The sequence below is a fragment of the Galeopterus variegatus genome, unplaced genomic scaffold, assembly GCF_000696425.1.
Source record: "Galeopterus variegatus unplaced genomic scaffold, G_variegatus-3.0.2 Scaffold909, whole genome shotgun sequence".
Lineage (NCBI taxonomy): Eukaryota > Metazoa > Chordata > Mammalia > Dermoptera > Cynocephalidae > Galeopterus > Galeopterus variegatus.
This window is the reverse complement of record NW_007727020.1, coordinates 249,101-269,794: the sequence shown is the minus strand read 5'-3', so window position 1 is coordinate 269,794 and position 20,694 is coordinate 249,101. Positions and strand designations below refer to the sequence as shown.

General features: G+C 42.2%; 1 protein-coding gene across 2 annotated transcripts in view; it reads right to left on the bottom strand.

Annotated features, from left to right (window-relative positions):
* Nucleotides 1-20,694, bottom strand: part of SPTBN1 (spectrin, beta, non-erythrocytic 1) — a 136,352-nt gene that overhangs the window by 61,897 nt on the left and 53,761 nt on the right. For both annotated transcript variants that reach the window (XM_008573354.1, XM_008573355.1), the window contains exon 2: nt 1,701-1,852. In XM_008573354.1, the coding sequence (XP_008571576.1) occupies nt 1,701-1,852 (152 nt within the window). The remainder of the gene's footprint in view (nt 1-1,700; nt 1,853-20,694) is intronic.

Below are 20,694 nucleotides of genomic sequence, written 5' to 3'. Positions count from 1 at the left end.
AAAAAAAAAAAAAAAAAAAAAAAAAACAAAAAAAAAAAAAGGGAAAAAAAAAAAAAAAAAAAAAAAAAAGGTTCAGAGGTAGATAAAAAGGAAAAATGGTCTGGTTAACAAAATTATATTTGAAACTGCATATCACAATAATTCTAGCCTAAGTTCTCAAACAAGACTTACTTCAAAAAAGACCCAAATCAAAATGCAATAAATGGCCTGTCTGCCTTCCCCACATGGGCCCATTGCTCCTACCCCCACACCAAAACCCATCTGCCTTCTTGTAGCCATCATGGTTTTGACCAGAGACCTTCTTTATTTGTCTACTTTGGCCCACAAACTCCCACAGAAAATGAGGCAACAAGACCTGCATGCTAGGGCCGGCCCCATGGCTCACTTGGGAGAGTGCGAGTGTGGTGCTGATAACACCAAGGCCACGGGTTCAGATCCTATATAGGGATGGCTGATATGCTCATTGGCTGAGCATGGTGCAGACAACACCAAGCCAAGGGTTAAGATCTCCTTACCGGTCCTCTTTAAAAAAATAAATAAATAAAAATAAAAGACCTGCATGCTCAGGGAACAAAGAACGTGGACAAAACTCACTACGGATGAGATGAGGCTTCACCTTTTTTTTAGAGCTCTCTGTTCTTGAAAAGAAGGGCAGGGAGGAAGAATACTCTCTCCACTTTAACTCAGGCTCAGAGGCAATTCTGTCTGTGAGCTGGTAATAGGCAAGGTACACCATAGCCCCTTGCCTGCGGTCAGAAGTTTGTGGGTTGGTCTGAATAAAGGCCCTCTGCAGCTGTCAAGTTACAGGGTGGAGATCAAGTTAAAAATAAGGCTTCCTGGCAGCCCCGCCAACCACCAGCGTCATATTTTCCCGGTGATGTCACTACAGATGTAGGCTCTATCCTTGGGCGTCAGCTTCTGGCTTGGCCCCGCTACCACCTATGGAACTGCATGTGCTCTGGTAGAGTACAGCAACCACCTTCAAACCAAGGAGAGACAGAACCTGCTGGGTCAGTCACAGTGACTGGCTTAAGCTTCTTTGGTTTAAGGTGCATAAACAAAAGTCATGTCAGAGAGGGCTACAGCAGCTCTAGGAAACAGAAAGGAGATAACGTTTTCACTGTAGGTGACAACTTCCCTGACAGGAAAGGCAGGGTGAGTTCATCAGAAGCTCTGTTCCCAAGGACACAGCAAAACACCAGCCTCTCCCTCCACCCCCAACATAAAGTGTGCAGGCAAGAAAAAAAGTGTCATAGACCACTGAATTCCTTTCCTGCCACCTTAAGATGGCAGCTGAGATTTTGCAAAGAATCAGTAAGGCATAAATTTAGAAATCATTCCATTACCTCGTGTGGGATACAGAGTCATCTTGGAGCCAGCACCCAAGCCTGGCCCTTCAATTTCCATCAATGTGTCCTGTTTTAACAGGGACACCAGCCAAGATCTTTCTGACCAAAGGCAGCAAGTGACCTTGCAAATTACAAGAATGAGGCTCTTTATTATAGTTCAAGTACGTCACCCAAGCTAGAAATGTGACACTGGAGCCTTCCCGAAAACACTCCCCTCACTCATCAAGATTCTCCTTCTCAAAAATATCAACCATTCATTGCAGAATTCAACAGGATACAAATCCATACTTGATTTTTCAAAAATATTTCCCCCACACACAGTGCAAGACACTTAATAACATCCCCACTTACCAGCCTCTCTCCAGAGAGGACCTCCAGCAGCTTGATGAGCATCCGGCCATCTCGAAGGTCAGTGTAGAGGTCTGTGATCCGGCAGGACACTCGGGCGAGGTGGGAGTTGACCCACTTGGTGAAGGTCTTCTTCTGCACAGCTTCACGCTCATCTGCAAGCAGAAAAGAGCTCGCTTTACCACCAACCACAGCGCCAGCACCAGCAGGTCCATGCCAGTGGGGCCACAGGACCCCAGCCAAAGGAGGATCAGTAAAACTCAACTCCAGCGAACCTACTTAGCTCCTCTTAACCACGGTCATCTCTCTGAGAATAAAGGAATCATGTAATCCTTGAACATGTGAGCCCCTAGGCATGTGTCAGCAGAATCCTTTGCTTCCTTTCATTTCCTCTTCTCCCACCTTTGCTGAAGAGGTAGCATGACACAGTAGATCACAACAGGGTCCTCTGCAGTCCTGCCTAATATGACAATATTTGATTGGTAAAGCTTCTAACGTACATGTTATAGCTATTATTCCTCCAAAAGGTGAGTGTGGGGGGAAAGCACATAGTATGTGAAAAGGTGTGGGATAGAAAAGCTCAGGAGACAGCTGGGATCTGCTTCCCTCACGTACGAAGAATTGGGTAACATCTGACAAGATAAATGCACTCATTACCTGGATTTGCAACGACCCCTCCACTGGCTCAGCCACACACACACCGTGAATAATAGAGAAGATGGAGGCAACATGGTAGAGTTCAGAGATCAGGTGGGGAATCGGGAGAGCAGGGCCTGGGCCTGGGGTTCCAACAAAAACATCCTGTGTAACTGGATTCAATGTCTTCTTCTATAAACTGAATGGACAACTATCATCTCTATACTTTGACCATTCAGTGAAAAGGTAACTGCTGGTTTATGGTCTAAAGTACAGTAGTTGTACATTCAAGTCATCCAGAAAACAGTATTACATTTTCTAAGTCTCAGTGATCAAATTCTGTCCAATTCAAAGCATAAAACTCTAGACAAATCTGCCCAGAACTGGCTCCATATAGTGAACAAATAGGCTTCCAAACTTCTTGCCTCCATAAAATGTTCTAAATGCAGAATGTCAACAAACATCCACAGAATGTGCCCTGGCCCTACTCAGTATACTCCCAGACTGTTCTCTACAGAGCTACCCTTCTGCCAGTTACACACCCCACTTCTAGTTCTACCAGCAAGAATTTGCACCAAAGAACCCAAGACCTACTCATTCCAGGGCGAATCTAAACCCATAAAGATATTTATGCATAAATCTACAAAAAAGGAGCAGAGCACCCAACAATTTCTTATATATTTCAAAGTCATTAGGTGACAACTAAAAAGCCACCCTTGATGATGGGGCATGTGCCCGGTGGCCTGGGGAGTACTGGGTTCCCAGACTGGCCAGAGGGATAGCAAACAGCCCAGTATCCTGGAAAAGTATGCCCACAGCTTGCTCTCTGTCAACCCCACCCCAAGTTGGCAATGAGGCAGAAATGACACTGGATGAGCTTTTACTGTTGCCAACCTGGCAGACGAGCCAGCCAGGGCACCTATCAACACCCGCCCGCCGGCTGCAGTCAGCAGCTCCTCGACGTCCAGTCTTTCCCTAAAGGGCCAGCCCATCCAGACAGAAAGAAGGCCCTTCCCAGGGACAAGGGCCAACCAGAACCAAAGGATTTTTTTTTAAAAAAAAGGACAGGATTGACGGAAGGAGAAAAAGACTGAAAAAGGAGCTGCACTAACAACATCATGATAGGTCACACAGAAGACAGCACATACATTATTAATCATGCAATCATCATGATGGAAGGTAACTTTATTACAGTGGCACAGGGAGCTGTATTTTCTGGCCTAAGCTTGGCTGTTTTGAAAGAGCAGGTCTAGAGCAGAGTATATATACTCATTAAGATTCTACTAGGTCCATTTCACAGATGGCTTCTATCGAGGAGGCAAGTAACTCCTGGTTCAGATGTTTTTAGGGACAATTCATTTTCTGAAAATGATAATACCCTTTATGTGCTATACTGGAATTGTAAAATGTCTTTAGTAAAGCCCTTGATGAGTGTCCTAGGCTGTTAATAAAGGGCTTGGGGCTCAAAGTCACTGCCACACCCAGCCTTATCAAGGGAGCATGGTCAAAATGAAAACCTGCTTGGATTAAAGTATTTCTAAATAAACAAGCACAAGATGTGTTCCTCAGCCAACTGTCACTCCTTTGGGTGAATCTCACATTAAAGGAACACTCCCAGTTTCTTTCAGGTTCTGAGTTAACAGGTTCCTTTACTAGGAAATTCCAAGGGTTTGCTTTCAACCACCGTAAGTGCACTCCCTCAGCGCCCTGCCCTAAAGAGTTATAGCCCAATCTCAACCCTCCTCCCCATCAAGAGGCAAATATAGAGAGGTCACGGGAGGGAGCAGAGAGAATTGAACTGAAAGAAAACAAACGTGTGCAAGGAGGGCTCCCCAGGGCTGCTGTGGTCCTCAGAAACTCAAAGAAGAAGGGAGGAAAGAGGAGAAAAAAAAGTTTTAAAAAGCAAAACAAAAGTAAAGAGAGTTTGCTTTCGTGCCCCCTCCTCCTGCACCCCAAGTCCCACCCTGCTTCAGGATTAGGCTCCAGGCAGTGCAAGGGTGCTAGAAAAATCCTAAAAGTGCTAGAAAAATCACACAGGGTCTAAGTTCCTCAGGCTCACACTACCACACTGGAGAAGGCATAGAAGATTCCATCCAGGGACCAGAATCAACACCCTTATAACACACGATAAGGAGGAAACAGACTCAACAGAGACACTCAAAGCCTAGCCAGCTAGCATGTCCTCTTACAACGGAGCACTTGGTGAACAAACAGTTCCCAAGAAGGGAGGAGAGGGAGAGAAAAAAATCTACCCAGTGGCCCAGCTGAGGATGAGGCTGAGTGTCCCTGGGGGCTCAGTCCTTTGTTTCACCCTTCCTGGGAAGGCACAATGACATCACCCCTGCACTCCCCACCCAGCAAGGCCAGGAGAGATAGGCAGATAAGGCCAGATGCCTGAGGAGGAGCAGGCAGCAGGAGGCCCTTGGCACAGGCAATGGAAGACAGCCCACAGGAGTGTTTCCAAGCCCAAGCTGCTGTCACTAGGCCTGAGCTGTGTGAGGAGGTGGTGGGAGCGGCAGAAGGAAGTTGGCTTCCAGTTCTGTGAAAAGGCTGCACCTTGATTTGGTTCTTTAGACCAGAGGTTCCCCACCAGATTCTGCCCTGTAGGGGACATATGGCAATGCCTGCAGACATTTCTAATGGTCATGACTGGGGGTTGGGGGGTAGGTGCTCCTGCCATCTAGTGAGTAGAGGCCAAGGGTGCTGCTAAACATCCTGCAGGGTAGCCCTCCACAACAAAAAATTATTTGGCAAAACATGTCAGCTGTGCCTGAGTTGAGAAACCCTGGTTTAAACACTCTGGGCTTATACTGATTAGAGCTGGCATTTATAGTGTGCCAGACTGCAGTGCCCAGAGGGGAACACCTGGGTTGGGGTTCAATTTATTCACCATTCTCTTTGCCATATCAAAGGTTTTTGATCCTCATGGTCTGTAAGCTGGTTGGATTGGCAGCAGGAATTCCCTACTTACAGGCCCACTCGCTCCACAAAGGGCGTGCTGCGAGGCTGAGGAGCAGCAACAAGGGCAGGGAGAAGGGGGTGGGCATTCCTGTCCCCCATGCCACTTCCATCCTCCTTTTACCTTTTCAGGGCCTTATATTGCTGTTGTCAAGTCAAATCATGCCTGTATCTCCTCCCAAGAAGTTGACGCAGACAAACCTGATGCTGGCTCTGGTAGGTTCCCATCCATCCCTGCCCAAAACTGGGTAGGTGGTGCCTCCAAGGAACAGACACCGCTGACCCTCCTGCTCCCTGTAGGCATCTCTCAGCTGTGTTTGCCCCCCACCCTCCCCACATTATATTTATATTATATATCATAAGGACTCACCTGAAGACTTCCCAGTATTAAATAAAAGGAGGAAGAAAGCACATTAATGTGTCTGGTTTGTTGAACTGCTCTAAATTAGTTCCCTTTCCCTTTCTCCAGCAAAGAAGCATTCTCATCAATTCAAACCATCTGAGAAATTTACCAGGGATCATGGAATTACATGCACAACATTTAAAAAGACATATTTCTGTGAAACAAAATTGAGAATCACCCATCATGTCACCATCCTGACCTAAGTCCTTATCTTGTGAAAGGGTCTGCTCCATCACTGGCTAACTCTCCAGTTGCTGGGATGGCATCTCCATCAAGACTAGATCTGTCTCTGCAGCCCACTGAGGCTTGCTCCACCTTCGAAGCTACAGAGAACAGTATCCTCACACCTCCATGCAAAGGGCTTCAGGTTTAAGCACTCCTCACCATCCCCTCTCTGCTATGACTCTCCAATGTGGTAAGATAAGTGGAAACCAAGTATGTACCTGAGGACACCACCACCTTTGAGCACAACCCAGGACCCGAGGCAGCTGCAGCTATGGCAGTCCAGAGACAGGACAAATGGGGATCCATGTGACGAAATGGCAAAAAGAACCAGCAGCCCTCCAGGATAGCAGCTTGGTGAGGTCGCCTATATGACACAGCAGGGGTGGGAGTCAGGAAAAAGGACTCCAAATGCTGCTCTCAAAATAAGCTTCTCAGAACCACAAAGTCTACCAAAATGTCCGTCCCTGTAGCCCTGAGAACCTGGGAACCAGAAGTGGTTCCACGTGTGAAGATCCAGCCAGCTAAGTCATTAGCTCCACGGGCTCAGAGATAAATTAGCCAACTATTGGTCAATGAGAACTACTGAGAAGCAGACAAGAAAACCCACCCTCAAGTGAGTGGCACCATCATTTAAATCAGCTTCTGACCCTGGGAAGGAGTGAATTATAAGTGAAATACTATTACAGTGCTCCTTTCTGCAAATGGAATTTTTTAAGATGGTGCACCTGCAATAACAACATCATGCACCTGAACAGCAATTCATACTTTCTCAAAGCTCACTAGGTGCTCCCAGCAGGGAGGTGGGACACAAGCATCTCCAGCCAAGCTCAAGGCTCAGTGAGGATAGGGGCTGCTCAGCGTCACCTGCCAGTAGTGGCAGGGCTGGCATGTACTGGGGGTCTTGAGGTGTTGCTGTGTTGGGTAAGAAGAATTATGATGCATAATTATAGTTTATCCTCTAAGTGCCTAGATTCACTGTCTATTTGTCTATATTGTCTATATGCAACTTGATATTTTCAGAAGATGTGTGAGAAAAAGGGAATGAGATATTTAGAATAGAACCACACTTGCTTAATGGTTAAATCAAAGGGCTGTAAATATCCTCTCTATCATTATCTCCTTCTACAAGCACATCATATGCTTCTTTTCTTTTCTTTTTTGTCTTTTGTTTGTTTTTAGGGAATGAATATTATCAATATCAGAATGCTGTAATGTCTCAATATTTATTTACTCTGGAGAATTTGCTACAACAGGAAAAATGAACATTATGTTAGCATGAGTCAAGTTACAGGATACAGAAATAGCTTTGATGAACGGAAGGGCACTGCGTTATGGAAATGACTCTACAGCACATTCCTGCAATAGCCTCTGCACAGAGTGCTAAACACAACCATATCCACCATACAACACGATTCTGGCTATGGAAAGGGATGGGAGCCAGGGATAAAGGAAGGCCTCAAGGCATGGAACATCTCTGGATGGAAAATAAGGGAAATATAGAAATAGGAACTGTCAAATGACCCTATTCACTAGCCCCCCAAAGACTGGATTTACCTGGCTTAAAAGAACAAATCTTCCTTTTATTTTTCAAGTAGTCTGAACCCACGGATGTAATCCAAGAATATTTCCTATCAAGTTCTTCAGTTTTGCTAAGATAATGCCAATTAAGAGATGGAAATTGTGTATAATTTTTGCTTCGCATAGACACATAGCGGAGAGAAATTCCAAACTACATACACAGGCCCTAAGCAGTTGAATGTTATCACTGTACAGCACTAAAAATCTTTCTTTTTTTTTTTTTCCTTTTTGTCTTTTTTTTACTGACCGGTAACAGGATCGCAACCCTCGGTGTCGCGCCCGTACCGGGACTGGCAACGGGATTGCAACCCTCAGTGTTGCGCCCACACTGTGCTCAGCCAGTGAGCGGGAACCGGTCTCCACATGGGATCCGAATCCTCAGCGGGAGCGCCGCCACGCTCCCAAGCGGCGCACTCTTCAGTGCGCCATTGGGCCAGCCCAAAAATCTTTCAAAACTGAATTCTTCCTTGTAATTGTTCCTCAATATCTGAAATATGATAAAAATGCAATTTTACTTTTCAGATTAAAAGAGGTCCAAAGCCAACCTAAAAAGTTTGACAAAATTTTTTTTCTTTTCTGTTTTGTTTTGGGGCAATTGCAACCACATACCTGTAAGGTAGAGTGAAGTTGCAAAATATACATGGTTATGATTACAACATTATTTTACCATATTACAACATTATTTTAACATGACCCAAACAGGCCAACTGCCACAGGACTTAGTTTATACCAATTTTAATCATTTATCTATTAAAGCTCAACTCTTGAGTTGTTTAAAAAAAAGAATCCTAGGCCGGCCCGGTGGCGCACTGCTACAGTATGCCGCTTGGGAAGCGCGGTGGCGCTCCCGCCGAGGGTTCGGATCCCACATACAGACCGGCCACTCACTGGCTGAGCGAGGTGCGGGAGCAACACCGAGGGTTGCGATCCCGTGGCAGGTCTCTGTCCGGTACGGGCGCGACACTGAGGGTTGCGATCCGTTGCCGGGCACGAAAAAAGACAAAAAGGAAAAAGAAAAAAAAAAAAGAATCCTAATTCAAAACAAAAGAATACAGAAGGGTGGAGTCCCCATATGTGCCTTAGCTTGAAAAAATAAATAAATCATTTCCCATTAGCAACATGCAAAATACAGAGCAGGAAACTGGAAACAGGCAACTGGCTGTATTGATAGCAGAGAATCAAACTGTTATCTTGAGGCAGCAAGAGGAAGGAAACTAATCTTTCGACTGAAGGCCTCCCTGTGACAGATTAGTCTGGGGCCTTAAATTCATGTTTGCTGATTTGTATATAAATAGAACTGACTTAAAATACTTTTCCTAACAGTTTAACCTGCTTCATGGACAAAACACATGTAAACATCTGTTCTAAATGCATGTGTAGCAAATATGCAGTTCCCTGCTAATATGTACAGTCTGATATGAAGACTATAAAACCAACTATGAACTCTATGTAACCTTGCACCTATGGTTTACATCAGTCCCTGCTTTCAGCTTACGGGGGGAGTCTTTCTTCTGAGCAACACAGTCCTAATTTTGCCAGTGTGGAAACCAAGGCACTGCAGGAAGAACCTCTGAGAAGAAACCTATATTAATGAACTGAGAAAGCAGGCTAAATTCCTGGCGTCTTGCCTCCCTGTCACAGTCATCCTTCAGGGTGAGCCCCTTACAGTCACAATCCATAAAAAGCCAAGACTGTGGAAGGGGCTTACTATGAAAACAAATGGACAGAATAACACAACTACCTCTTCTAAGATGAGAGCCAAGGTGAGAATAGTGTAAAGTGCCAAAACTAGAAGGAAAAAGTAAAGGCTTTAAAGAACTAGAAACAGGACCTTACAAAAAAATATTCAGGAACTGTTGTTCACTGTGTTTGACTAAAAATGGATAGCACACTTCAAAACTGCCTGCCTATACAAAAAGCCAGACCAGGACCCTGCTCATCTGCTGCTCCCCATCTCTACAGGACAGGAAATGAAGCCAGGGAGAATCAGGTAGGACAAGGATGAAATAAGCCCAAGTCTGCTCCTATGCACCGGTGGATGCTGTGTTAGGCTCTTCACTAACTTTAACTTGTTTATTACAACCTGTTGTTTTTAACTAGAGGAGGAAACTGAGGCACAGACAGGCTTTGGTGATTTGTTTGTGGGCATACTGCTAGCAAAGGTACATCCAGAATTAGAACCGACATTTATCTGAACCCTAAAGAATCCCAAAGCTCCCGCTCACACCACCGTTGCAGACTGTGTGAGGAAAACAAGATACTACCTCCTCAAAACAACAGGAAAAAATTATGACCATCCATCTCAGGTCAGTTCCTTCATGAATTAAAAGATCAATTTAAAACAGGGGTCAGCAAACTCTGGCCTGTAGCCTGTTTTTTATATAGCCTGGGAGCTAGGCTGTTTTTTTTAAATTTTGAGCAGGTTGTTAGAGGGAGGAATGATATGCCACAGAGACCCCATGTGGCCCACAAAGCCTAACAGTTACTATTAGGCCCTTTACAAAAAAAGTCTGTCGTTTCCTGGTTTAAAACATTTTTATAATATCATTGGCTCCATATCTCCTTTGTCAGATTTCATTTTCAATTCAACATCAGCTTAGCAAATATGAACTGAGTGCTTGCGATCAACAAGGCACCATACTATCATTGGCTCCATATCTCCTTTGTTAGATTTCATTTTCAATTCAACATCAGCTTAGCAAATATGAACTGAGTGCTTGCTATCAACAAGGCACCATACCGGGTACCGTTTTAAATTTTGCTCTAAACATGTCACCAAGTTGACATTCAGTTGCCTATGCATTTTTTGTAAGTTATGTTACTAGGACTCTGTCCACATGTCAGGTCAGTCAGGGGTATGTACTCAGGGCCTGCTCCCCTCCCCAAATATCCCTGAGTGTAGTATCTACCTTGATACAACAGTATGAAGAGCGTGCTACCCCAGCTGTCAGGACCGACAAACCATGGTGAGCGCCACAGGCCAGACCTTGGGATTAAGTGGAGGTAGTGAGAGAGAATTTAAATTTACTGTTTCTTTTCCCAAGCAATGCACAAAAAAAGGTAGCTTACTGTCCTGTGGACCATGCATCTGGTCTAAGCCAGCATATTAAAAATCACATAATGCATACCCTTTGCCAATAATTTTCAACCTTCTCCAGGTTTCCACAATTCTTGAGGTCAAAAGAATTAGGGTCAACAGTGTGGGGATGAAAAATAGAACTCTCACACACTAGAGTCACATTATGGTCAGACATTCAAGATACAAGAGGATTCTGCTCTACCTCAATGTTTTTCCACAGATGCCCAGAGAAGCTGATGCTGCCAACAAGACAAATGCACCAATTCCAGCCACTTGTGCACAGTTTGCGACAGCTCTCCTATTTAATGAGGATGCTACAATTCACTGAGTCCAAAAAGCTAAGGTCCGAGGGGCTCTTTTCAAACCAGAAACACACAGACAAAAAGGCGGGGGAAGTCAAAGACCTAAAGGCCAACACACAAAGCTGTCTACTTTTCATAGACAGTACAGCGTTTACTAAAAAAAATCATTCCCCGAATGAATTAATTACGAAAGCTCCCATCTAAAATAATGTAAGATATCACAGAAGCCCTCCAAATAAGGTTATATGTGTAAACGTAATCTGCAAAGGGGCTGGCCAGTTAGCTCAGTTGGTTAGAGCACGGTGTTACACCAAGGTAAAGGGTTCAGATCCCTGTACTGCCCAGCTGCCAAAAAAAAAAAAAAAAGAAAGAAAAGAAAAAAGAAATCTGCAAAGGATTAGCATTTTGGAATAAAGAAAGCAACAACAATTCCAAGTTATCACTTGGAACTACAGAATTATGACAAGGCTCCAATTAAGAAGAGGAATTATATTTTAAAAACAGATGAACATAAACAAAAAAGAATTTAAAAATTGGCTTCTGTTCTAAAGAACACTACAAATTACTCACCTAAAGTCACTTTGGCCAGTAACCATGACCCACTGCAGAAACTATCAGGGTTGAAATGACAAATATATAAATTAAATAAGACTGTCTCAACTTCAGTGCCAAACTCCAAAATTATAGTTGTCTACTCAAGTAAGCCACAGACTTCATGTGTGTTTGGAGAGGAAGGGAATGAGGAATCTCTAAACTACACTTGGATTTCAGAAATGACTAACAATTATGACAAGATTGAAAACAAAATGCATAATTTTGTATTGGTGAGCTACTCCCTGGCCTAAACTAAGGAACTTTAGAGTTTAGCACTATTTTCTAAGCAATACCCCAGTGCATCAAACCAAAATTTCACCTCTCACAGTATTTTTCACTCAGGAAGTAATTTATTGAAAGATAGGCCCTGACCCAATCCATGATTATATATTTAATTTACCCAACCATTCCACTGCCTGAAAGATTATTTCATGTAGAACAGCAAATGTTACACACACTAGTACCCAACATTAGCCATAATGGCTGCCTGCCATTTTTCTTATCTTGGGTTAATCAGCCAGTAAGCAATCATTTATTAAGTAACTAGTATAAACACACAGGGAAGGGCACCTACAAGCATTGAAAGTTCTCCCTTAAAAAATTAACAAGTAATTTCCAACTCCTTGAGAATTTAAGCACTAAATAATTGATAAACATACTCAACTATCATTTACTTATTTTTAATATATCTTAAAATGAAAAAGAGAAAGCTATTATATACAGGGTCAAACACTGAAAAAAACAATTCTGCTAACTTCCTTTGTGGCTTTCCTCAACCTCACCCATATGAAGTGGTTACACAAGATTTCTTTCAAAGCCAAATAGTACAGCGTTTTGGTGGGCAGATCCTATAGGCACACAATGGCAGATCCTATAAGTATACAATGTACACAATGGCAGATCCTATAAGTATACAATGTACATTGCCTTGTTTTAATAAAGGAAGACGGAAAAATTGGAGGAGGAAATGACCTTGGATTCAATCCCATGATGACTTATTTGACAGGTGTGGTGATACCATAGGATTCCTCACACTAATCAAAGGAAGCAAGATGGGTAACAGTTTACACTAGTGCTTTTTGGTTTAAAAAACAAAACAAAACCTATTTTCATTAATAGGAAAACTAATCAAAGCCTTAAGCCCATTTTTATAGAAGACAATGCACAAGGATCATACTGAAAATTCTTAGCTTAAATCTGGTCATCTACCTAAATTTACTTTTTTTTTTTTTCCAAATGAAAAAAAAACAAAGCTTTGAACGAAAGGGGGAATAAATGGGGAGATCCGTTTTTCTATTGTTCTATTTGTTTTGGAAACTTAAACCTGCTGCACAGTGTTGCTAAACTTAAATGCAAATCTCTTGCCATAAAATAGAATGTGGATCTTTATAACATTCTCGAGTGTGTACCTAAATGCAGGCCTCCCCACTCTAATTCCCCCCAATCCCTACATGCAAGGCGTTATCTCCCATTCCGCAAAATCAGGTACTTCCAACAGGTGTGAGGACCTGGATGTTTGTAGTTTTAACAGCTTGGGGGTGCGTTGGGGTGAAGGTAAACCAACTTTGTCACAGGAGGATTATTATTGCTAGTTACCTAGATACAGTCTGGAAAGCCTATGGCTCTAGCTGATTTGTTCTTCAAGGACATTTTATTGCTTAATGAAGACCTTGGCTGCTTTTCCTCAATAGCCTCTATAAAGACAATAATCTTGCATAGGGGTGGGAAGGGCTGGAAGCTCGTAGATGTTCTGTTGGGGTCGCAGACAGTAGAGTCAGCTTTCATGACCAGGTGGAAGTAGGCAAAAATAAACTATTCCTTACACTTGAGACAAATCCTTTCATCCTTTTGCTTACTGAAGGTGTGGAGAAACAGGCACACTCATATGTGGTTGGTGGGAGGTAAGTGGCAGTATCAAAATTGTTTTTTTTCCTTTTTGTCTTTTTTCGTGATCGGTAACGGGATCGCAACCCTCAGTGTCGCGCCCGTACCGCGACCGGCAATGGGATCGTAACCCTCGGTGTCGCACCCGCCCCGCGCTCAACCAGTGAGCGGACCGGTCTCTATATGGGATCCGAACCCTCAGTGGGAGCGCCGCCACGCTCCCAAGCGCCGCACTCTACCGAGTGTGCCACCGGGCCGGCCCAGTATCAAAATTTTAAATGCGTATTTTGTCCACCTACCAATCACATCTATATATACAAGTATATTTCAAAAAGTTCTTAGAGGATTTGGATCCCCATACTGGCCAGCCACCAAAAGAAAAGAAAAGAAAAGAAAAAAAAAAAAAAAAAAAAAAAAAAAAGTTCATGGAAATAGAACTAAAAGATAATACAAATCTTTCCATGCAGTTTTTGAAGACCCTTCATATTTACTTTCCAGAAATACTTGTGCAAGAACACAAAGATGTACACTACAGATTTTTAACATAATAAAAAAGAATAGCAGCAATGGCAAAACAGAAAATACTAGAAACAACTACATACATGTTAATAGGTTGATTAATGAAGATACGGTACACCCATATAAAAGAATAGGATGTACACATTAAAAACAGTAAGAAAAACCTGTAGTATACAGGCTCAGGAAGATGGCTATATATTTTACTGAATGTACAGAGTCCCTTACAGAACAGTGTATGCATTTAGTATGATTCTATGAATACATATAAGTTAAAGTAAGTGCATAAATAGGTATGAAAGGATATTTTCCAAACTATTCCTTGTAATTACTTCAAGTAAGTAGAAGCAAAGACAGGGGGGTGGGGGGGGGGTGGCAGTTTTGCTTCTGTATTTCTGCAGTGTTTGTTGGTTTTGTTTTTTTAATGTGCTCACACCAATTCTGAAAAATTTAAAGGGCATTTCCATTTGAGGGGAAAATACAAAATTCTTTTTTATTTGATAAGAGAACTAAGATTCACCAATGGGTCTGAGATTAACGGGTAGGAATAAAAAGAACACTCACTGGGGGAAAACCAGTTCTCCCAGGGCACCGCAAAAGGTCATAGGTGAATTGTCTTCAGTGAGCACTCTAAATAAATGCCACCCTGGATTTGCAAGTCTTTCTTGTAGGGAATACTAAATCAATGTTTAACCTTACATGGTCATCCCTTGTCATCCATGGCGATTAGATCCAGGACCCCCCCCCCAATACCAAAATCTGCAGATGCTTTAATCCCTGATATAAAATGGTATAGTATTTGTATATAACCCATGCACCTCCTCCGATACACTTTAAATCATCTCTAGATTACTTATAATTATCTAAATGCAATGTAAATGCTATCTAAACAGTTGTTATACTGTATTGTTTAAATTGTTTTTATTGTTGTATCTTTTTTTTTTAATTGTTTTTTTCTTTTCAAATATCTTTGATCAAGGTTGAGTCTGTAGAAGCGGACCAGCAGATATAGGGGGGTGACACTGTAACATTTATATAAATCATAAGGCAAACAAATATTAATACTTCCTTTTAACAGATGGGGATGTTAATTAAAAAATAATATTACTGAGGATATTAATAAAGAAAAACAAGTGGCATTCACTGAAGAAACACTGAGGACTGCAGAATGCCAGGGAAGTAGTTTTCAAATCATGTTCCTGGCAAGGGATGCAAAAGGAGCAAGGATCCAGGTACATTCTCACCTGCACCTTGGTCAGAAAAGCTCCTATGTTATATCCTTTATTTACTGGGTCCCCACCTCAGATTTCAGATATAGGGAAAGCAAATTCCATTCTTAAACAGAGTTTTTAAATTGCTCTACTAGACAATGGTGCAGGAGGCATTCACAGTTTGATGACACCAGCCTCATCAACAGGTAATTATACTGCATGGGAACAGGTAGCAAAAGAGAAGACAAAGCAAAGCACTCGGGGACCAACTGACCAGGGGTGATTCAAGGGGTCAAAGCTTCATAGTTGAGGTCTGAGACCCAGGCAACATCACCAATCAGCCGTAGGGATGAGACTGGAGCCCAGTGGAGGTTGATCCACCAGTACTTCAGCTACACAAGTGGGAAGGGCTCTGGACATGCTCCTAAATGATGGAAGGAATTAGTCATCTTCTCCCATATCCTTCCCCAGAGTCAGGGTTTATGGAGCACTTACTAGGGCCAGCATTCTTCTAAGCACTTCACTAAAACTTATTTAACTCACAACAACTATGTGAAGTCCATACTCTAATCATCAAACGTATTTTGCATAAGAGCAAGCTCATGTTTACAGAGGTTCAGCAATTTGCCCACAGTCACAAAGCAAGCCCAGTTTGACTCTGAAGCCCCTACAGCTCTAAGGAGATTTCTACACTAGCAAGACCCTTCCTTGGCTGCAACTAGGATGAAATGGGGTTTGAGCCTAAATGATGAGTAAGTTTTCCCCCCACCTAAAGAGAACACACTGAATTAAATCTCTTAAGGTAACCTGCAACATCAATTCCTGAAAACTCCAAAACCAGGAGTTCTACATACTTCAAGTGCAGAAGCCATCATCAAAAGAATCCTCCATTATTTCCAGCTGTTCTTTCAATTCCATTAGGCTCTCTTCCAGTCCCATCAAGGAAAGTGCTCCACTTCCCTGCCTGACACCTGAGACAAGTGTAATTCACCTTGCACCATCAAGGAGTCCCTGCTATTGGTCACCACTGGAAAAGACCCCAAACTGACATCTTCCTTTTCAAGTGTCACCCTTCGCCACAGCAAAACATCTCTTACTCTTTCCCATCTCAGCCCCCATTAAAATGCCTTCTTTCCCTGTACCAGCCAGCAAAAAAAAAAAAAGCTTTCTTTGACTCTGGAACCAGAGAGTTGAGAAAACTAGCTTTGTAACTGTTTTGCCATCATGTACTTTAACAAACAGATGCAACAGATTACCACTGCATCTGTTTTAAAAAGCATCAGTATTGACTGAAGGCTTTGAACAAGTTGACGTTACACATAACCAGACTTCCATATGTGTTTTTCCTTTACCTTGGTTTCCAAAGCCACCTTATTTCTTGGCCCTGGTAGTTACAGGTCCCCGATTTATCAAACCACAGAGCACCTGTCTGCAGGCGGGAAGATTGAAATGCCTGTTGTGTGGTAGGGGTAAAGTTCTTCAACAGGATTTGGAGGCAGGCAGAGCGATTAATTAATAAAAAGTTTAGCTTGGGGTAATTAGCAACAGCAACAAAAGTGTTTAGCTGTGTTTCCTCTTTTTATCTTGAGGCAGTTCCTATGGACAAATGCTCAGGTTTAATCAAGTTTAATGAGACCTGCAGCAGCTGGCTAGTTAGTCAGTGAGGAGGAAGCAGTAATGGTAAGAGGAGAAGGTTTTTACTCTTGTTACTCGCTCAGGCCCAGGATGGTTTTCTTAAATTGTCAGTTGTATCCCCAACCTTAAAGTGGTCTCAGGGCAAATAAAAGGTTTTAAAAAAAAAAAAAAAAAAAAAATGGCAAAAAAGCCAAAGCATGAATGCTGGGCTTCCCGAGAGCTGGTTTGTCAGCCTAAGAGTAACCACAGTAGCAGCTCAATCCCAGCCAAGAGTCCCTGGAAAGCAATACCAAATTCTGTCCGCACCAAAGGATACTCATGTCCTGGGCAAGCTGGACAGTCACCATCTTGCTCTCACTGCAGCCCTTATGGAGAATTCTCAGTTCAGAGCATCCCCTCCTCCCCAATATTAAGAATATTAAAAGGGTTCTTACCAAGGAGGAAGACACTTAATGACTACGCCCAACTCCTTTGCTCTCCCCATCCTCTATTTGTATTATCATTAAATTTGTTATGTGTTAATTAGCTCAATTTAGCCATTCCATAATGTATACAGAATTCAGAACAACATGTTGTACATGATATATATACAATTTTTATTTGTAAAATAAATATATTTTTTAAATTTTGTTGTATGTATATCTCATCTTGGCTCCCCTCCAGGTCTGGTACTTTTTGAAATGTATAGTAGGATCCCAAATCTTTCAGAATTGACTGGTTTCTGGCAATAATGAGGGAGGGAATTTTTTCATTGTTAAAGAGTAAGAATCTGAATATACTAGGATTATAACCCTTCCCTCAGCACTAGCACAAAAATAAGCAGCTGATGGCAATACTATTGATCCTCCCAAATTACAAGGCCTGTGCTTCAACTTGTTTTCCTAATAACATGGACGAATCCGCTCTTTATGTATTCAAAGAACAAGCTAAGCAGAGCCAGTGTGGGCATAAAAAATGAAAGCTACCCAGCCAAAGTGGGCCAGAAGCCTCTAAATGTTACTGGTTTGCTTAAAGTTTCTGACGCTTTTTAGTTCCATATATAGTTCGTTCTACTTTTAAACCTCTACCATTCAACATACCACCAAGAAACAAAATCTACTCCTTACGTAACAATATAGTTACCCCAGAGTAACCTTCAAATGGGGATTTACTTTAGAGCAAAACAGCTTTGCAGCCATCACTATCATGAAAAGGATATTCCAGGGTTCCTTCTGACCACTTGGAATCTTGAATTTTTTCAGCTTGGCTTCCATTCCCATGGGGGCCAAAAGGCTGTCAGAACAAGCCTGGAAACCTCTCTCATATACTGCTTTACTGTAGATTAATATTCCCTGGTTTATCATTTATATAAAGAAGATCATACAGGTTTGTCCTAGCAACACTGGAGAGCATTTCTTATCAGCTGCTTTTACCCTGGGAAAAGAGAAAAAGAACACTCATTCAAGTTCAGCACAGAAATTTGGGTTTATAACCTGTTTCCAAAGTCAATACAGTTAATCGCTATAGGCTATTTACTTTTAAAGTTTTAGGATCTCTCTGTCACACTGTACTTTCTGGCAAGGCCTGACAAACAGTACAGTCACTTTGGTCTTAATGCATGGCTAAAACCAGTTCCTACATTCTCATCCATTCTCCTAAGACTTACATTATACCTAAACCCAAAGATCAGTAGTCAGGAATTACTGGGACTCAGAAAGGTACTTTCCAGAACTCTGTGGAGAGGTACATCTTCCCAACTCAAAAACAGGGCCAAACAGCAATGCTGGACTCCCTTAATGCACCCCATTCTCAGCCACGCGCTTCAGCTAGGCGAGGATCTGGTCTGTCCACAGTTTTGGTATTTAAGAGAGCTGTAGTAAGCAAGCAGGAAAATCGCTTATTGTGCTACTTCTACTAGAAAGAAATGAAGCTTCCTTAGTTGGGTGCTATGGTACATAAAGGTAAGTGTGAAAGATGGGGAGTTTAGGTGTTTTCAGAAACTTTTGGCTTGTGGTATTACATGCCTTACGCAAATAATGGCCACACACTGGCTGTCATCTCTAAGGAGTCAATCTCAAAAAAATGGTAGTTGATAACCTGGTACTATACTCTTTGTGTGACACTTAACCTGAGAGGTGCCACAGGTTGAATGGAACTGTTACAATTCATTCTGATCTGTGCTTGTCATAGCTCCTTCTACTTTTTTTTTTTTAAGTACATTGCATCTCAAAGTAAAGGCAAAGGTACTTCAAAAAGTTCAAGGAATTATATACAAAGGTACGTCAAAAAGTTCATGGAAATACAGAATTAAAAGATAATATGAATCTTTCCATGAACTTTTTGAAGTGCCCTTGTATAAATCTGTAAGAAGCTTTATTCTCAGAAGAAAACAAAATGGGACTATATAACATAATACATTCATACAAGATGGTATCTCTACAGGGCCCTCAAAAAAAAAAAAAAAGTAGTGGGAAAAAGACACACAGCAATGACATGGCACCTTTCAGGGTAGCAATGTTAGGCCTTCCTAAGAAAGATATTAACATTTTTCCGGACAGAGAGGGCAAAGAAGAGAACAAACCCAGCATTCACTAACCCAACAATCCTATGATGAGTCTTGTGATTCTGGACTCTCAAGCAGCAGAACTATCATCACACACACAAAAATCATCAGGAGACACTTGCCTAGGCCAAATTAAATCATTTCTGAAACTAGGCAGGGTATAAACAATAAATATAAATAAAGGACAGCAAGCAAAATCAAGTTAGTGATTTCAGGGTGTAACCACAACTAAGCGTGAACTGGTGACCCTCTTAAAAACTGTTTTTATATCTGCTATGAGGAAACTCAAAAGGTGGCCTGAAAACAAAAATGCAAATAGCAGCTGGAAATCTTCACTTATACTTGGCAGCAGCAGCTAAACCAGAATTAAGGATTATCTACTTTATTCACACATGGACATCATAGAACAGAAGGCCACTTAGCCTAAATATACCAAAAACACTCAAGCAGCTGAAAATGTTTAAAGGCAAGAAAAATCAGCAAACTCCAAGAATCTGAACTTAAAAATGTGGGGTTTTGGCCCAATTCCATGTTCTTAGGTAGTGCTGTCACCTTTAAAAATTGCTCCAGAGTTAACCTTCTGTGTAGCCACTGCCTTGGCACTGAAGTACTTTTAAAGTATTGTACTTTTAACCCCAAAATTCTACTTCAATTTGTTCTTCATTCCAGGTTCTTGCAGGTACTTTACAAACAATTTTGTGTACTGGTAAAAAAAAAACACAGACCAAAAGCACCTGTACTGTCAGCTGAGTCCCTTTTACTCTGCCAGAATCACCAAAGCAAACTACCATCAAAGAAAGGAAATAAAGTTTTCCAAGATTAGGCAAGGCTTGAATTTTATATTGCATTTACCATGCTGCCCTTTGCTACTACCACCAATTAAGAGTGAGAGTCTCAACAAATCCTTTATGGTTGGAAGAGGATCAGGAATTCCCACCTCTTAGCAATTGCTTTCACCAAATCAAGGTTGCCCAGGTTGAACGAAATGCTAATCTGAGATCCACAACAGCACACGCAAGAAATGCTCTTGCAAGGCAGCACAGCACAATGGTTAAGAATTAAGAGTACTGCTCTCGAGTCCTCCTTTCCAAGATGACAAAGAAAAGAAAGAACAACGGTCATGCCAAAAAGGGCCATGGCCATGTGCAGCCTATTCACTGCACGAACTGCGCTGGATGTGTGCCCAAGGACAAGGCCATTAAGAAGTTCATCATTCGAAACATAGTAGAGGCTGCAGCCCTCAGGGACATTTCTGAAGCAAGTGACTTCGATGCCTATGTGCTTCCCAGGCTGTATGTGAGGCTACATTACTGTGTGAATTGTGCCATTCACAGCAAGGTGGTCAGGAATCGATCTCGTGAAGCCCGGAAGGACTGAAAACCCCCACCATGATTTAGACCTGCAGGTGCTGCCCCACGACCTCCACCAAAGCCC